At 34.3% G+C, this 17,130-nt stretch overlaps 2 protein-coding genes across 2 annotated transcripts; one reads left to right on the top strand and one right to left on the bottom strand.

The window, feature by feature from the left end:
* Positions 1-2,015, top strand: LOC143592644 (uncharacterized). The gene is made up of 3 exons (XM_077072516.1): positions 1-187; positions 512-816; positions 1,287-2,015. Exons 1-3 carry the CDS (start codon positions 1-3, stop codon positions 2,013-2,015), a joined length of 1,221 nt encoding a protein of 406 aa, XP_076928631.1.
* Positions 2,016-12,205: 10,190 nt separating this feature from the next.
* Positions 12,206-16,672, bottom strand: LOC143592653 (uncharacterized). Its single transcript, XM_077072522.1, has 6 exons — positions 16,486-16,672; positions 16,165-16,221; positions 14,722-16,070; positions 13,617-14,030; positions 12,675-12,907; positions 12,206-12,607 (listed from the first exon to the last, which is right to left on the bottom strand). Exons 1-6 carry the CDS (start codon positions 16,629-16,631, stop codon positions 12,341-12,343), a joined length of 2,466 nt encoding a protein of 821 aa, XP_076928637.1. The 5' UTR covers positions 16,632-16,672; the 3' UTR covers positions 12,206-12,340.
* Positions 16,673-17,130: the final 458 nt, after the last annotated feature.

The raw sequence follows: 17,130 nt of genomic DNA, 5'->3' as shown, positions 1-17,130 counted from the left end.
ATGGAGGAAAGAAGTGATAATAATGGTGAGAAAATAGAGGACATCATGTTGCCAGGGTTTAGGTTTCATCCAACAGATGAGGAGCTTGTAGGGTTTTATCTTAAAAGAAAGATCCAACAAACACCACTCTCCATTGAACTCATCAAGCAACTAGATATCTATAAACATGATCCATGGGATCTTCCAAGTATGCATATATGCTTCATTTTCTTTTTTTTTTATCTAATGAGATTTCAAGATGTTGTCCGCTAGACGCACACCGTCTGACTTCTATCACGCACTGATTTAAACACGGCCGTTCAGATAGAGGTCGGACGATCGTTTTGACCAAAGGTTTTCAAAGTTTGACGGCGTGGAAAACCATTTGATAGTGGGATATCAGATGGGGTGATGTAGTTATAGCATGACCATTTCAAGATTTCTTTTTATTTTTTCTTCTTCTTTTTTTTCTTTTTGTATTTTTGTTTTGTTTTTACAAGATGGTAACTTTTTTTTCCTTTATCAACTTTAGAGTTGGCTATAACAGGAGAGAAAGAATGGTACTTTTACTGTCCAAGAGACCGAAAATACCGAAACAGTGCACGGCCAAACCGTGTGACTGGAGCAGGATTCTGGAAAGCCACGGGTACCGATAGGCCGATCTATGCATCCGAGGGTTCAAAATGCATTGGGTTGAAGAAATCACTTGTGTTCTACAAAGGGAGAGCGGCAAAGGGTGTCAAAACTGACTGGATGATGCATGAGTTCCGGTTGCCTTCGCTAACTGATCACACGACTCCTGGCAAACGTTTTCTTGAAAAAACCATTCCTGCTAATGTAATTAGTACTTACAACTCTTCATTTTTTCTTGTTTACAAGAATCCCATATATATTGACATATTGTCACTTTTTATATTACATGCATAAATAAAATATGAGAGTAACACATGCATAACATACTCTAATTATTTGTGTTGGTAACTTTATTTAGGATATTTGAGCTAAGTACTTTAACTCTTATTATAAGAGTTCTTTTACTTTTAGACAGTTTGTTACCACTGTAAATGAACTCATGCAAGTTCTGATAATTTTTTGGAGTTCGCTAGTGTAGCAAGCGAAAACTTAACATGTCACTTACAGTTTTCGCCAAATTACTCTATCACACAAGCAAAGAAAGCAAAACTTAAAAGATACCCTTGCACTTCCATTAATTAACAAAGATTATTTTTGGCAACTAACAAAACTTAAAAATTAAATATAACACTATCAATATGTTATTAAGCTATTTTTTCTTTCAAATTGTGCAGGATTTATGGGCAATATGTAGAATATTCAAGAAAGCAAGCACAACTGCTCAAAGAACCCTATCTCATTCATGGGTATCTCCAATCTTGCAAGAAACACCTTCTTCTGTTCACAACATACTTACTCATCATGGCAACCCTAGCAATGACTTGCATCATTCATCCATTAACATGAATCATACCTCTAGTAACAACATCTCTCTTTACAAGCCTTTTAATCTTGACCAAACACCTCCTACACTTACTACAATCAACAACAAGCCTCCTCAAAGTTCCATTTCTAGCAGTGAAGACCTTAAATATTCCACAAATTATCCCTCTTTGTTCCAAGACCCAAACTACGGTTCTAAATCATCGACAGTGGACGCGCCATCTTTGCTAGTTAGCACGCCCAATTCCGTCTTTGGATTTTTTGATAAGTCACATGGCTTGGACTACCTCACAAATGGTTTACACCATGATCATCAACAATGTTGCAATGGTTGTTGCTTCTCAATCACTAATTTACCCGTGGAAATGCATGAAGGGTCCACTGGCGTGACGACTACAAAGGGTCCTAGTGACGGTGTTGACACGCGTTATGAGGATCAATGGGGGAGATCATCTAACGGTGCATATCCTTTCATGAGTTTGCCATTGGGATTGCAAGATGCATGGAAATCTAGTTTTCTTTGTGACTCCTCTAGTGAGATTTCAAGTGGTTTTTCTACTTCTAACAAGTGCTATATATGACTCATTAGCAAGTTGCTAGTCAATTAAGGGTTTGTCCTAGAATAGAAGCACTTTTATTTTTGCTTAAGTTAATTTTTTTTTCTGTTAATCAATTAGGTTCATGTATTTAGGTACTTTTTGAAGTTTAGTCAAAATATGAAGCAGTGTTCACTACAAATCCTCAACTAGGATTGGTTTCATAATAGCTATTTTAACATTTCAATTTTTATGCTTTCACAATATCTGAATTTCTTTGAACTCTTGTATTCTCCAACCCCTTTTCAGTCACCGGCTTTAGGTAACTGGTTGAAATGCTAAACTTCTCATCATAAATTGTTGTTACCGTAAGTCTGTAATGTTATAATTAGAGGCGACAATTTTTGACATTACCTAAAACATGCACGAAAAAAAATCAGATATTGAATTATGGCTATTAATTAATCATTTTACAAACAGGTTAGGGCATGATGAGTACTATACAAATATCAAACGGGTTAACCAGGTTGAAATCAATAATAAAAACAATAGAAAATATTTAATTTATGTCTCGACCCGCCGACCTATTTATCACTGATTTTGTGAATAATTGAATTAATTCCTAGGTAATATTTTTGAAGCGCGTACTAATTTCAGATTAAAGTAATTTGACGGTAATTTTAGTCAAATAATTCATATGTATGTTCTTATGTTACAACACATGTGACATAAAGAGAAAATTTCAAAAGATTTAATTATTGATTTCATGGGATTGATTAATTAGTGCTATTGAAAAATGGGAATTATGGGGGAATGCATTCATTTGACTCTTGGCATTGGTGGCTTTGACCATATTATTAAAATAAGCCGGGTCGGGTTACTTGACGTACCATATTATTAAGTTTTGTTTAGTCGAAATTAAAAATCTAAAATGAAGACAAAAAAAATGTGGACTTGTGGCTTTAATTTATAGAATTATTATTATTATTATTATTATTATTATTATTATTATTATGCTTTTGTTTGAAAAAGATTTTAGTTATTTTAAATTAAAAAAAATCAGATCACTTATCAAGTCATTTGGAAATATATATATAACAAGAATAATATTACTGTAAGCATAAGTCATGACAACTAACAAGAATCCGTTCTTACATTTATTTATAACCTACATAACCACCTATGATATGATGTGTTATAAACGAAGTGTCACACTGACGACCCGATACATGAGAATAAGTTCGATTTCAGTCAGAAACAACATCTAATGCTTCTAAACCTATCAAAAGAATCGGTAGGCATAAGTCGTGCCACGAGTCCGTTCTTACATTTATATATAACCTACATAACCACCTATGATGTGTTAAAAACGGAATGTTACACTAATGACCCGAACATGAGAATAAGTTCGATTTCAGTCAGAAACAACATCTAATTCTTCTAATCCTATCAAAGAATCTAATCTTAAGATACACATCACCTACATGAAAGCATCTTTGAGTGGAGTTGTGGTGTTATATGGAACCTAAAGTGTGATCCCTTTACAAACACATAATATAACAGTCCAAAATCAAGCATAAAAAGTTGCATTGATCTTACACGTGGACATGCTCTGATAAATGGCCCATGAGAAATGATGGCGCGATTAGGATGGCGCAAGAGACCTATTATGGCACAGGAGGTGATGTGTTGCGCCATACGGTGCATGAAAAGGAAAATAATGGCATAGGAGATGAAGAGTTAACGTAGAAGTAGAAAGTCAAGACTATTTTGGTAATTTAAAAATGCAAAGGTTGTTCTGATATTATTTCTTTTTAGTCAATTTGCCTATTTTGGTGATTTTCCTATAGATAAAAGCCCAGGAACGGGTCAAACCAACAGCCAAACATACCATTGCATCTTTAACTCTTGAAGAAGATGCTATAGACAATTTGCTCAACATGAACCATAGATATGTGACCCGACCTACAAGAACTAGTGACAATGGGTCGGATTATAAAATATACTAGTCACCCCTTAAGACCAAAAAAAAAAAAGAAAAAACTAGGAACTTGTTCTATTTCATCTTCCATCATAGAAAGTTAGGTGGAGAATTGGATTCTTGAAACAAAATTCTAATCTTGAAAGTGCTTGAAATATATGAAAATATGCTAAGGTTGATTCTTGTAATATATAAGAACCTAAATGTTACATGTATACAATTATAAGAAAATAAGGAAAATAATACTGAAATCCTTCATTCTAACAAAAAATGTCTAGGCACACATATGTGACTAAAGGATACTCAAACTACAATGATCAAGAAGGTGGTTATGCTTATGGGCGGCCAGAAGAAAGCGTCAACTGGTATGTGGTTGAGACCACAACGGTTGAGCGTGTTCGTGCCCCGCCCCCTAGTTATGTCAAATTTGGAGTTGCGCCTATGAGGCACGAGGGTCTCAAGGAATACATGCCCATACATGCAACTAAGAACCATCATGGTGAAGGCTATGGGCTAAACTATGGGTCAAGTTATGAGAACTCAAGCCCGGGCCATTACCATGAAATGGAAAATATTATGGCTAACTTGCTCGACAAAATCCAAATAGAGGCAAGCCGACCGACGAATAAATTTATAACTACAAGCTCGAACAGCTACCACCATACAAGCTCAAGCAACTATCAGCCCACAAGCCCAAATAGGTACCGACATACAAGCCCGAAGATGTACCGACATACAAGCCCGAACAGGTACCGACATATAAGCCCGAACAGGCACCACCCTCCAAGCCCCAACAGATACTACCCTACAAGCCCAGACACGTACCGGCATACAAGCCAGAACATGTACCGACATACAAGCCCAGGCAGGTACCAAGATACTAGCCCGAATAAGTACAACCATACAAGCTCAACCCATAACTTTCCTTCAAAAGGTCAACCAATTAGAGCCCAAAGGCTATCAAGCCCAAATAAGCACCATACTTCAAGCTTGGGCACAGAAGGAAACCAATATATTAGGTCGGGAAACCATTCGGGCCAAAATAACCATTCGCATAGTGCACAACTGCACACAACTCGTAACCCTCTTGCGACGCCCGCCCACGATATCAGTGAAGCAACAAGTTATCTAGTAGAATCGATGAATAATTTAAAATGGGCCAACCCAAATAAAGTTGGAGTCCGTAATTTGTCCCCTCATGGACAATCATATGAACAAGAAAGGCATACAAGACATGCATTTGGGGGTGCAAAAATTACAAGATTGTTAGTTAAAAAGCCATAAAAAGGTACATTGGTGTTGCCATAAGTGGCCCATATCTAAGTAAATTTTGGACTCGTGACTTGGCTGGTTATTGAGTCTTGTGTGACCCATATCTAACTTGTATACTTGTATTTGTATCTTTCTTAAGTTGCAGTCTTATATTTTTTTTTACTTTCTCACGTACCTATAAAGTTGTCAAATAGAGTTGGCAAAACATGTCGTGTTAAGTTAAATGAGTTTAATACGGAATGGCACGTTTAACATGAATAATGTATGTTTGATAAGCGGGTTACACTAAACGACACGTTTAACACGATTAAATATAATTTGTTCAATAGCATGAATGACATGATACATTTAAAATTATTGATATGATTATTGGACAAACTTAGAAAACAATTAGATAAAATTAACATGAAAAAATAAAGGTTAACTTTAATCCCGTTTGATTATAATAACTTAACTTATTTATAAGAGTACCAAACTATGTCGTTTTGATAAAAATGGGCTGTAACCATGTCATAATTTGTATATATTTTGATTTATATTAAATTAATACACAAAAGAATCTAACATGATAAATGTTCGACATAACAAATATACTCTCGTAAAAATAAAAAAAGTTGTATTAGATAATGCGAAAAAGATAACTCAAATCTTAACTCGATATTATATTCGATTATTAAGAATAATCAAGTCTTTGCTTTTATTAGAAGAAAACGAATTTTGTTAACCGACTATCAAGGCTTTCTATCTGTAGTGTTTTTGGATTTCGAGTAACACTATCTTTCGAATCACGTAGTTTGTTTTTAGATTAGGGTATTTCGTCTAACACGAAATCAAAGACAGAATGTCTCCCGAAGGCGTTGCCTGTAATGTTTTTGGATTTCGTATGACAAGATACCTTTTAAAATCACGTAGTTCATTTTTATATTAAAGAATTTTGTCTAACACGTAATCAAAGACAAAGTTTTTAAATGAATGAGAGGTTCTCTTTTGTAAAATTTGATGTCTGAAATCAAACAATATGATTCTTTTATATATGGAGGTTTGACCGGTGCAAGAAACCATCCCACATCGCAACCCTTCATGAAACGCCATGGCACTGCACTTACATTTTAATACATCTACTTTAGTTCGCATCAATCAGCAATTTTGGTTTCAAAGAACAAAGCCGCCTTCTGAAGAACATAGTGGTTCTGACCAAAAGTAGTTATTTATATGACGTTTTTGTTTCTCGAAACTAATTTGTTAATATTGTCGCTATTAATGTTAGTCTATACATGTTCTAAACCTAAAACAATTCTACTAAAGGCAACATGATACATCTTAAACTATATATATACGTATGTATATTAAATATTTAGAAAATCCATATGTATATATTCTTTAGGATTTATTGGAATGTATATCTATAAAATGTGAAACACGTAAAGTTGTTTCAATGATTCTCATCTTTTGTGTTCTTTTCCATCTTAATATTGAATTATTGATATCTTAATAATTAATTATTAGAGTAAATTAGGCCGATCTCTTTATTATACGATTATAGCTAGGCCATACTATTCTTTTACATGCGGACTTTTTGTAACGTATGCTAGCTTTTAATGTTTGAATGACTATTTTACCCAGGTTTGTTAAGAGCAAATGTATTGAAAAATACCTAACTCCAACCCCAGCCACACACCCCTAATATTCTCAATGTTTCTAGTCACTTTTCATCACCATCTTCGTCACTTCAATCGCCATCATAGTTGTGGTTACGCCAGAGAGTTCTATTTTTGTGGCGGCACAACGAATGTCAAGTGGCAGCCGGCGATATTGTTTCTCAAGGAGAAGTCCAAGCCAAACTCTGAAGCCAGCAAGGTCCGGTTAAGACAACATAGTCCAACCAGAGTGGACAAGCAGGACTCTCCAAATTAGATAGTATAGTGGCCTAAACACGAAACAGAAAGTCGCCGTTCTATAAAAAATGGTATAACTACTCGTTATTTAGGACGGAAAATAAAATTACAACACATCATTTGCCGTAATTTAAGCTAGATATTGTTGTTATTATTTTCAACCCAAACCCGGCGACAACTCTATATCCCCCCCCCCACCCCCCACCCTATTGCTTAAGGGGCGGTGTTCCACATCAAAATCACCCAAAACATGGACTACGTCAAGACTTAGGCCCTAGCAAGTTTTGCCCTTTCAGCAATAGTGTTCAAAATTTTTTATTATTTTAACGATGCTCCATAGGTTTGAACCTTCAACATTTTAATAAAAGATAGTCTTTACTACTACATCACAATCTTACAAATTACAATCATTCGGACACCCGGCACCCCCTTTTTAAATACCATTTACGAGTCCAACCCGAGAACCAAATATTGTAACAAAAGTGTTAAAAAAATGCAAATAACTTACTTAGCGTATTCGGCAATATTTTAACAGTAATAGAATATATAATCATTGTAACGCTCAAGTAGGAATATATTCGACTTGTATGATCCAAATTTAGATCTACCATTAAATTTATTCTTCAAACTCTCCAAAAAGAATCCTAATCTTAAAACAGTGTAACACATGAAAATATCTTTGGGTCTTATATAAGACCAAGAGACCACAACCATCATTTCACAAACATATAACCAAACCAAGCAAGAAAAAAAAAGTACACAAATCCTCGAATCAACGAAAATGTCGGGTAAGATGTATGTGACGAAAGGCTACTCGAGCTACACCAATATCCCGGCTCAACGAGGTGGATATACTTATGACCACGGGGCTAAAACCCCGGTCAACCAGTATGCGGTTGAGACCAAAAACCTTGTTGGCTCACCTTCAAAAGCCGAGCTCTTGAAGGAATATGTTCATTCCCCAACGATGTCGGTTAGTACCAAATATGCACCAAAAAATGTTGAGAACTCCAGCCCAGCCCTTAGCCCGAATAAGCATCTTTCTCCAAGCTCGGTCAATTTTGGGCCAGGCCTTTTGGCGGGTACAAGGAATGTTAAGAAGGGAACTAATAATATTAATGAAGGTTTGGGTGTAATGGAAGAATCGGTGCATTTTTCACCTCGAGCGGATCCTAGGCGACGAGGGGTGCTTGACGAGTTGTCTACCCGTGCACAGCCGCTTGAACCGCAGAGGCGTTATGCGCGTCCCGCGTTTGTGGCTAAACCTAAGTACAAGGAGTGGTATTGATAGTCATGAGGCCATGTGGAGGTGCTATAATAAGTGTTTAAACATGTTTATATCTATGTATGTGTTTGTCTGTCTATCTAGGTACTTTTATGTTATAAATAAGGTGTGGTTTTCTTTTTCATGTGTTTTCATATTAGGCTTGAATAATGATGCATGTACTATATGAATAATGGTTTGAATAATACCACCATGTGTGTAAGAAAAATAACCAAAATGTCCGTTTGATCGGTCAAGATCGACAAAATGTTCACTTGACCAACAAATTTGCAAATTGTTCAATTCACCTTAAAACTCGTCGATCTGGTCACTTTTTAGTCATTACTCGATGAAATTTTAGGCTTTTAGCCCACCATCAGCCGCCACTTGTCCAAATATCTCGTTGGAAGCCAAAAATATCTCATCGTAAGCTAGTTAAAGTTCACATGGATCTTGTTGTGCCTACACCTGGTCGGTATATCTTTTTTTAAGAATATCGTTTTGTTGATGCTTGCTTATATACATGACAAGTGTCTTAAATAATTAAAGTGTACTAGAGAAGCCTATAAACGCTCACAAACATGTCTAGTTGCCTAACGCATAAGCAATATTTACAAACTTTTCCCTCGCAATGATTACATACAGCATCAGTCCTTACATTTTCCAAATCATCAAGAACATCGATAACAAATATAATCCGTCCTTTGGCGCCATGCAAGCCCTCTATGTTAAATGGTACCAAACCAGATATGATCATGCGAATGGGAGAAGCGATAAATCAAACGTTTTTGGTAATGTAAGTATCCAACGTTGTGACTTTCTAAATTAAGTGTTAAGGTTTCTATATGTGAAAATAATCCTATGTGTTCTCATGCTCCCCTTCATGTTTGATGTTCATCAATTGCCATTATTAGAATATATTGATATCTTTGTTAGTGCACTTAGCAAATCTTAGGGTGTATGCTAGGGCTGTTCACGAACGGAGCCGAACCGAACGCATGCTTGCTCATACTTGGTTTGGTTGGTAAGCGAACTGAACCGAGCGGATTGAATTAACGAAATTAATGATATTTTTATACTTGACTTGGTTTGATTTGGAACCGAGCAGCTTGGTTTGGCTTGGTTTCCTACAAAGTTTTCAATTTTAAATATTAAAACTTCAAAATATTATTAATTCAAGACTTCCAACTCAAAACATCTTACACTTCCAACTCCAGAATGCCTAAAACTCAACGTTAACAAGAAAGCATGTATAAAACGAGTGGCTATGGATTAAAATTAAACTTTAATGTCAACATAGGGGAGAAATTTAAAAAAACTTTTAAAAATAGTATACTTTTATATATATAAAAAAATATATAAAAAAATAATAAATAAAAAGTAATCGTGCTTGGCTTGTTTTCAAAATTGAGTTGAGCCAAACGGCACATTTTCAAATCGAACTGGTGTTTTTCGAGCAATTTCCAAGTAAGCGGCAAACGAACATCGAGCAGCAAGTAGTTTGGACAGCCCTAGTGTACGTGTTCGGTTCATGGAGTTTGGAAAATGAATTTGAGTTTGAATTAATTGTTTCAAAGTACTTTATGCAAAGGAATTTAATAACCTTTTGAAAATTTCAAGGCATTCAACCAAGTACATGGAATCTACGACCACTCGGTGTTGTCACATCCACCACGACCACCCTGCTGGCACCCCAACCACCCATGTCGTTTCATCCCCCCCCCCCCCCCCCCCCCCCCCTTAAGCACCATCACCACAACCACCGTCTTAGTTTCCAGATGGTGGCATTGGTGGCCGGGGCATCGCTCATATGTGAGAGAGGTAGTAGGCGCAAGAGTGTTATTTGATTACTTCAATTGTTAAACAGTAATATAACTAATCATTTATCTTCGTGTCTCCACACCCAATCACATTTCATTCCACCATAGCACTTCCAACTTATTATGAAATGTGAAAGCCTCAAACATCTATGTGGCATCCACGTGACAAACTCACATCTCATATTTCACGTATACCCCATAACATATTGGCTTACTATGCAATAACCATACATACGCATATATGACTGTTTAGTTACACATACTCCTATATTTTACTACAATTTAATATAATTTAACTGTTTTGTCCTACAAATTGTTTCTGAATCAATCAAAAGTCACAAGTTACTTAATGTATACGGAAAAATATTATTCAGTGGTTGAGGAATATATAATAAAGAAAAAGTAGTATTCCATATCCAATTATTACAGTAAAAAAAAACGAATTTCACATGTAAACCCCAATTATAAGTAGGAATATATTAAACTTGTAACAAAAGATTATCTACTAGAATTGACTCTTCAAACTATGTACAAAAGAATCTTAACCCTAAAAAAGGTACAATACAAAAAAACATCTTTGTATAGAGTTGTACTCGAAAAGAAACCGCAACGTTATCCCTTTACTAAAAGGCACAATACAAGAACGAAATAACGTATTATGGGCTTAACTATGAGAAGTTGAGAACTTAAGTAAACTCATAAAAAGACTGAAAGAAAAAAAAACAAGGAATGTTTTAAGCCCAATAAAGTACTGGTTTTCTAGTCCGGCATGTTAAGACCATAAGTACTTAGAGCCCTCGATAACGAGGCATTTAAGATTGGTGAAAACGTCATGGCAGATGAAGAACCCAAGGCCCCTAAAGTAACTCCATCCGTCCCTAAATTTTATTTTTTGTCGTTTCAATACAATTTACAACATTTTGATTAGGATACAAAATCAATTAGTTGTTTGAAACTGACTAACGGGGTTACTTTCATAAAAAGTGGTAATTGATCACATTGCCATTATAAATTATTATTGGTCACTGAATTATTCTTTTGATTATTATTAAATCCAACTTTACCTTCTTTTAATTTATTTATCTGAATCTTTTTATAATACAGTCTATCACTAATGACTAATTAAATGTTAGTGTACTTTTATCAAACAAGAATTGGATAACCATTAATATTTTATTATCCCTACAATGTAATCATGTATATGAAAGGGCAAACCTTGCTATACAAACTGCTACGATTGCTTGCACAAAAGTGGCACAAATTCAAGACTAAGTCATGTTCTGATGTTCCACTACCATGTCAAGTTTAATGAGTCGCCTCGGTTGGTGATTAATACTGGACGAGGACCTTAGGAGTTCCATATATTACCTATATACCAAACAGCCTAATGGTATTAGGGAGTTGGATAAGGCGGCAGTGTTGCAAAAATCCCGGCTAGGCACCGATTAAGCCCTGATTAATCGCTAGCCCCTACTTCACTGATTAATTTTGGGCTAGTCGGCCGATTAATCGGTCAACTGTCAAATCCGGCCAAAATTGACGTTTTCGGCTAGATTCCGACCAAAATCAGTAGTTTCCAGCGAGATTCTAACCAAAATTAGCAGTTTCCGACGAAATTCCGGCAAAAACCAGCATTTTCCAACGAGATTCCAACCAATTTCCGACCAAAATATGTTTGTGTATGTATAAAACTAAAAATTACATAAAAAAATATGTGCGTGTATATATATAACTGAAAAAATACATTAAAGTCCGATCCGATTAATCTTGATTAAACTCGATCAATCCGGATTAATCGTTAGTCCCCACCGCAACGATTTTACAACATTGGCTGTAGTTGAAAGAAAATAAAAACGAGCATGTCATTAAAGAAAATATGTATTACCTTATTAACAGTAAATAATACAAAATAAAATTATTAAATAATAATATTGAAACTTTATTAATACACCACAGTAGCAAACCAATTACAATGAAACCTCATTACTAAACCTCCAAAAATAAGTTTAACAAATTTCTAATTTTTACTAATATGAACTTCACTTGATCCTCTACTTCTCCTTCTTCATTTACAAAACCATGGATCAAAATAAAGAAGTGGGATTATAGCAGATTCTACTCATAACTTGTGAACAAAATTAATAATTTTTCAACATGGGAAAACCAAAAAACAGACTGTGTTCCACATGAACTTTTCGATCGATAAAGATTATGTTGTTTAACTTGTTATGGCACCAAAGCAGTTGATCTCTAGTCAATCTTGGCAAGTTCAATACTCTTGAAATTAACCTTAATTCAACCTGTGAAACAAACATGTGTTGATCCAAGATTGTTTCTTGCTGTTTTTGAAACCGTTTCACTATGCAGTTTCCGGTTCCTAGCATGTCTTTAAGCCTCTTATCCTTCTGTTAAAAAAAAAGCTTTTAGAATGTTAAACAGGGTACAACTTCACAAGAAGTGTAAAGATCAAACCATTTGATAAATCGTTTTGATTTGCATAAAGAGGTCAGAATCTTGAGGGTCTTGAAGATTTGCTTTACTGCCTTGAAGGATTATGGTTAAGAACAGATTGGTGGTGTCTTTATCCCTGTGAAGAAATTCCCAAAATACCCCCATGGATTCTTTGATTATTTTGGTCATTGATGATATTGAAACTGCATCTTCTTGTTCTTGTTTCCTTGCTCTCTTTTCTTTCAAACTGTCATCTGTAATTGGAATCAAGAAACAAGAAACAAGAAACAAGAAACAAGAAACAAACTTTATTCAAAAAGTCAATTTCTAGAAGGTAAATTTACTTGTTTCATTTTCAAATTTGATGTCATTTGTTTAAAAATTCAATCATAAGGGTCAAAAGATTTCATCTTTAAGGTTGTCATATTTTATGTTTGAGTAAAGGTGGAAATTTCGACTTACGTTTTATGTATAAGTTGACAAATGGGGCGATAGACGCATCGTATTTTCAAAACAAAACCTCCTAGATCATTTTATCCAAACTAGCAAAAAGATCATAATTTATATGGTTGATGTTCGTAAAACCAACCAATTGTCACCTATTTGTCGGGTTAATCTATAAAAACATTTTTTGGCAGTTGTTTCATCTGTTGAACCTTTTGCATTCCTCAAACAGTAAAGCATGCATATTTTTAACTTCCTAACGGTTTGACAGTTTTTTAAGTAGCGTTTTTCTTGTTTTTTGCATTGGTTTTGTCTCTTTTAACTTTAACTACCACTATTTTGGTGGTGTACCCTGATATTTTTTTTCATTTTCTTTTATTATTTTTATTATTATTATTATTATTATTTATTATTATAAAAAAATCTCATAAATTATTTTTATTCAAATTAAAAAGAAAAAAGTCTAATCATGCCAACTTTATAATTAATTTATAATAGAATGAAGAGTGTTAAGCTTACCTTTGATAGCGGGAACTTGAAGAAGACCACGGACAGTACATCGTCGCTTGGTGTAATTCTGAACCCGGGGCCCTTGAAACAGTTCATCTTCAGTGAACCTTTTAAGCAGAACATGAAACTGTTGAAATTCAATGGCGGTTTGGTTATACGATCGGAACCCTTGCGGATCATAAAGTTGTAATTCTTTTGCTTTTTTGTATTGCCAATGAAGAATCTCCCATGAAAGACAAGCTTGTCCGACATATACAATTTCTAAATCTTTGTACAACTCGGTTATGGATTTAAGTGTCGGGTCTGCATAAATTCTTCTTAATTTGCATGGCCATAAACTTGGAAAAACAACAGATTTAATCGCGGAAAGTGACGTGTTTTCTCCCGTGTTTAACTGGTCTGGATGCTTCATCCTCAGAAAATCTATATCAATTAACAAAAAAGTTTAATAATTGTTGCTTTCGAATAAATTTAAAAGTTTAATTCTAAGATCCATGTAAAATGATTATATATTATCATGTAACATTAAGATTTTGAGTCTTTTGACCGTCGATAACGCCAACTACCATATAAACGTCTTTTATAAAAAAATTTGTTGAAGGTATAAATAAGCGTATACAAGGTTGCTTTCAGCACATAACCAATTTTAAATAGAGAACTGTGAAAATCCGCATAAAAACACTTAACCAGATATAAAGGGAGGGGGAATGAGAGGCGGTTATGCGGTTACATAACCGCTTTATGTATCAAATGCTAAGAATATTCATTTGGAATGTGATATTGCATTGAATAAGGATCTTGATATCAAATATTAATGGTGTAAAAAGTTGACTGACCCACTTATCAACAATTTTTCTATAGGAACAATTTGTACAGAAGAATTTTATGTATATTTTTAAATCAAAATTTAATAAATTCTTTTTGAAAACAAGACAAAAAATTCCAAAACACATGTTTTCTTTTCTTTTACCAAAATTTAGGTTTTGGTCAAATTTCAATTTTTAAAATGTAAACCTTTGACAAACCGAAAAACTTTTCAACATTAAGTCATTTCATGTAACAATATTAAAAATTCAAGGCATGCTTTTAATGGAAATTGGATTAAGGAACTTACTAATGGCCTGCAAAGTTTGGTAATTTAAGACGTCTAATTTTCGCATCTTCTCGTTGTAACTTTTGTAAAACTTCTGAATTTCAGCCATTTGATCTCTATGCTCCAACCTTTCATTAACTTTTAACGGTTTATAATCTTCTTTCAATCTTGGTGTTTCAACTTCTTCAAGAATGGTGGGAAGGCCTCCGGTTCTTGCATTCTTTAACTCCATTTTCATTTGATCAATCAGTTCTCGATGTTCTAACAATATATCATCATCGTATTCTTCTTCTTCGTCTGAATCAAACTCCCATGAGTTTATATAGCTTTCTTCTTCAAATTCAGTGCCGTTCATCAGTAAACACGAATATGATTCGTGTTCATCATTAGATTCGGAATTATGTAGTTCTTTTTCAAGATCGGTTTCCGGTTCAATGCAAACAACATCATCGTCAATCTCTTCTGCAACAAAGTTTTCATCTTTGGAATCAAAATCCCATGATTTTACATTAATTTCTTCTTCAAATTCAGTGCCTTTCATCGGAAAACACGAATCCGATTCGTGTTTGTTGTTAGATTCGGACACATGCAGTTCTTTTTCAAGATCGGGTTCCGGTTCAATGCAAGCACCATCAACTTCATGATCATCAGGAACAAATAAGGAAGCACTTTCTGGCTCGGGTTCAATGACAGAATCATCAAATTCAGATTCTCGAGATGAATCATATTCATAACCGAAACTATCATTTCTCATCAAAAAATCTTCCAACCAATTATTAACCTCTTCAGTCTTCAAGACTCCATTTTTATCCCGTAAATCTTGAATTTCGTCACAACACGAAGCATCCGTAACAGTTTCTTTAAATTTTTCTTCAGAAAAGATTGAATCTTTATCGGAAAGATCAACCTTTTGTAAACTTTCACCTAAATTAACCTCTGATTCAATAAAATCATCAACTTTTGATGAAAGATTTGAACTTTCATTTTCAATGATGGCATCATCTTCAACTAAAGAAGACTCCACAAACACTTCATGAACAGTAAAGCTACCGGATTCGGGTTCTTCAACAAACCCACCAAAATCTTGAACCGACATGAATTGATACTTACTTGCGGTTGTCACGCTTGCTAAACCAATATCCGATAAAACATCCTCTGTTTTCTCTGATTTCACCTCATGAAAACCAATCATATCTTCTTCTGTCATCTGAAATCGAAACCCGAAAGTAAACTCAGATTTCTCATCGCCACCAAACGTATCAACGATCGAACGGGCTGAATCACTTGAATTTCGAACAATTTCGTCTTCTTTTTCGTTATAAACCACTTTTTTACCCAAAATTTCCACATGATCACCATCCATAGTAGTTCTACAAAACAAACAAAAAAAACCCATTATTCCAAAATTTTAAAACAACATAAAAATATAAAAAAATCACAAAATTCCCAAAATTGGACTCTTACCCTGTAAGGCGTTCAATCAAATGCCTGAATGAACTTAAAACAAAAACCCAGATAAATCTACATAACAAACAAACAAAAAACCCAAATTAATCCAACTTCACCAGAAGATAAAACAAAATATTCATAAGTAATCATAAAAATTCACAAAATTGGACTTACCCTGCAAGGTGTTCGATCACATGCCTGAATGAACTTAAAACAAAAACCCGGATAAATCTACAACACAAACAAACAAACAAAAAACCCAAATTATTCCAACTTCAACCGAAAATAAAACAAAAATATTCATAAAAATTAAAAAAAATGGACATTTGGACATACCCTATAAGGTGTTCGACGAAATGCCTGAACGAACTCAGAACAAAAACCCAGATAAAGCTGCAAACTTTCATCATGAAATCAGATGGGAACGAGTCGTTGATGATATTAAAGTATGATTTAAGGGTAAGCAACTTGTGGGTCGACATCTTAATAGAGGATTAAGGTGTAATATTGATCATTCTTGAAGTAAAGGTTAAAGGGTATAAGAAAAGAGTGTTAAACAATCAGATTGAAATTGAATTTGAGAGTGGAGAATAATAATATGAAGAAGAAGAAGGGTTTTGTGTGCGTGTAATATGTGCGGCATGTTGGCGGGTATTGTGGGTTGATTGATCAAGAAAGAATTGGATTTATACATATTTTAGGTGGCCGTTAATTGCGTTTAAATTTTGTTTGAATGTATATATTCTTTAAAATATAAGGTTAAATTTGAAAGAATAATGACTAAATATAATAATAATAATAATAATAATAATAATAATCAAGATTTGAAAATTTTCTAATCAGGTTATTTATATAAAAAATTTTGTCCCAATCAGATTATTAGAGTTTTCTTGTGTTTCAATCCTAGATATTTTACCTGCATAGCAGGTTATCTAGGTTTTCTTTTCTTTAAATAGTTTGACATTGCAAAATATTTTATAA

The sequence above is a fragment of the Bidens hawaiensis genome, unplaced genomic scaffold (genome assembly GCF_021521415.1).
Source record: "Bidens hawaiensis isolate Kalapana, Puna unplaced genomic scaffold, B.hawaiensis_p1.1 tig00041133_1, whole genome shotgun sequence".
In the NCBI taxonomy this organism is placed as follows: domain Eukaryota; kingdom Viridiplantae; phylum Streptophyta; class Magnoliopsida; order Asterales; family Asteraceae; genus Bidens; species Bidens hawaiensis.
This window is presented reverse-complemented; position numbering and strand designations above follow the sequence as displayed.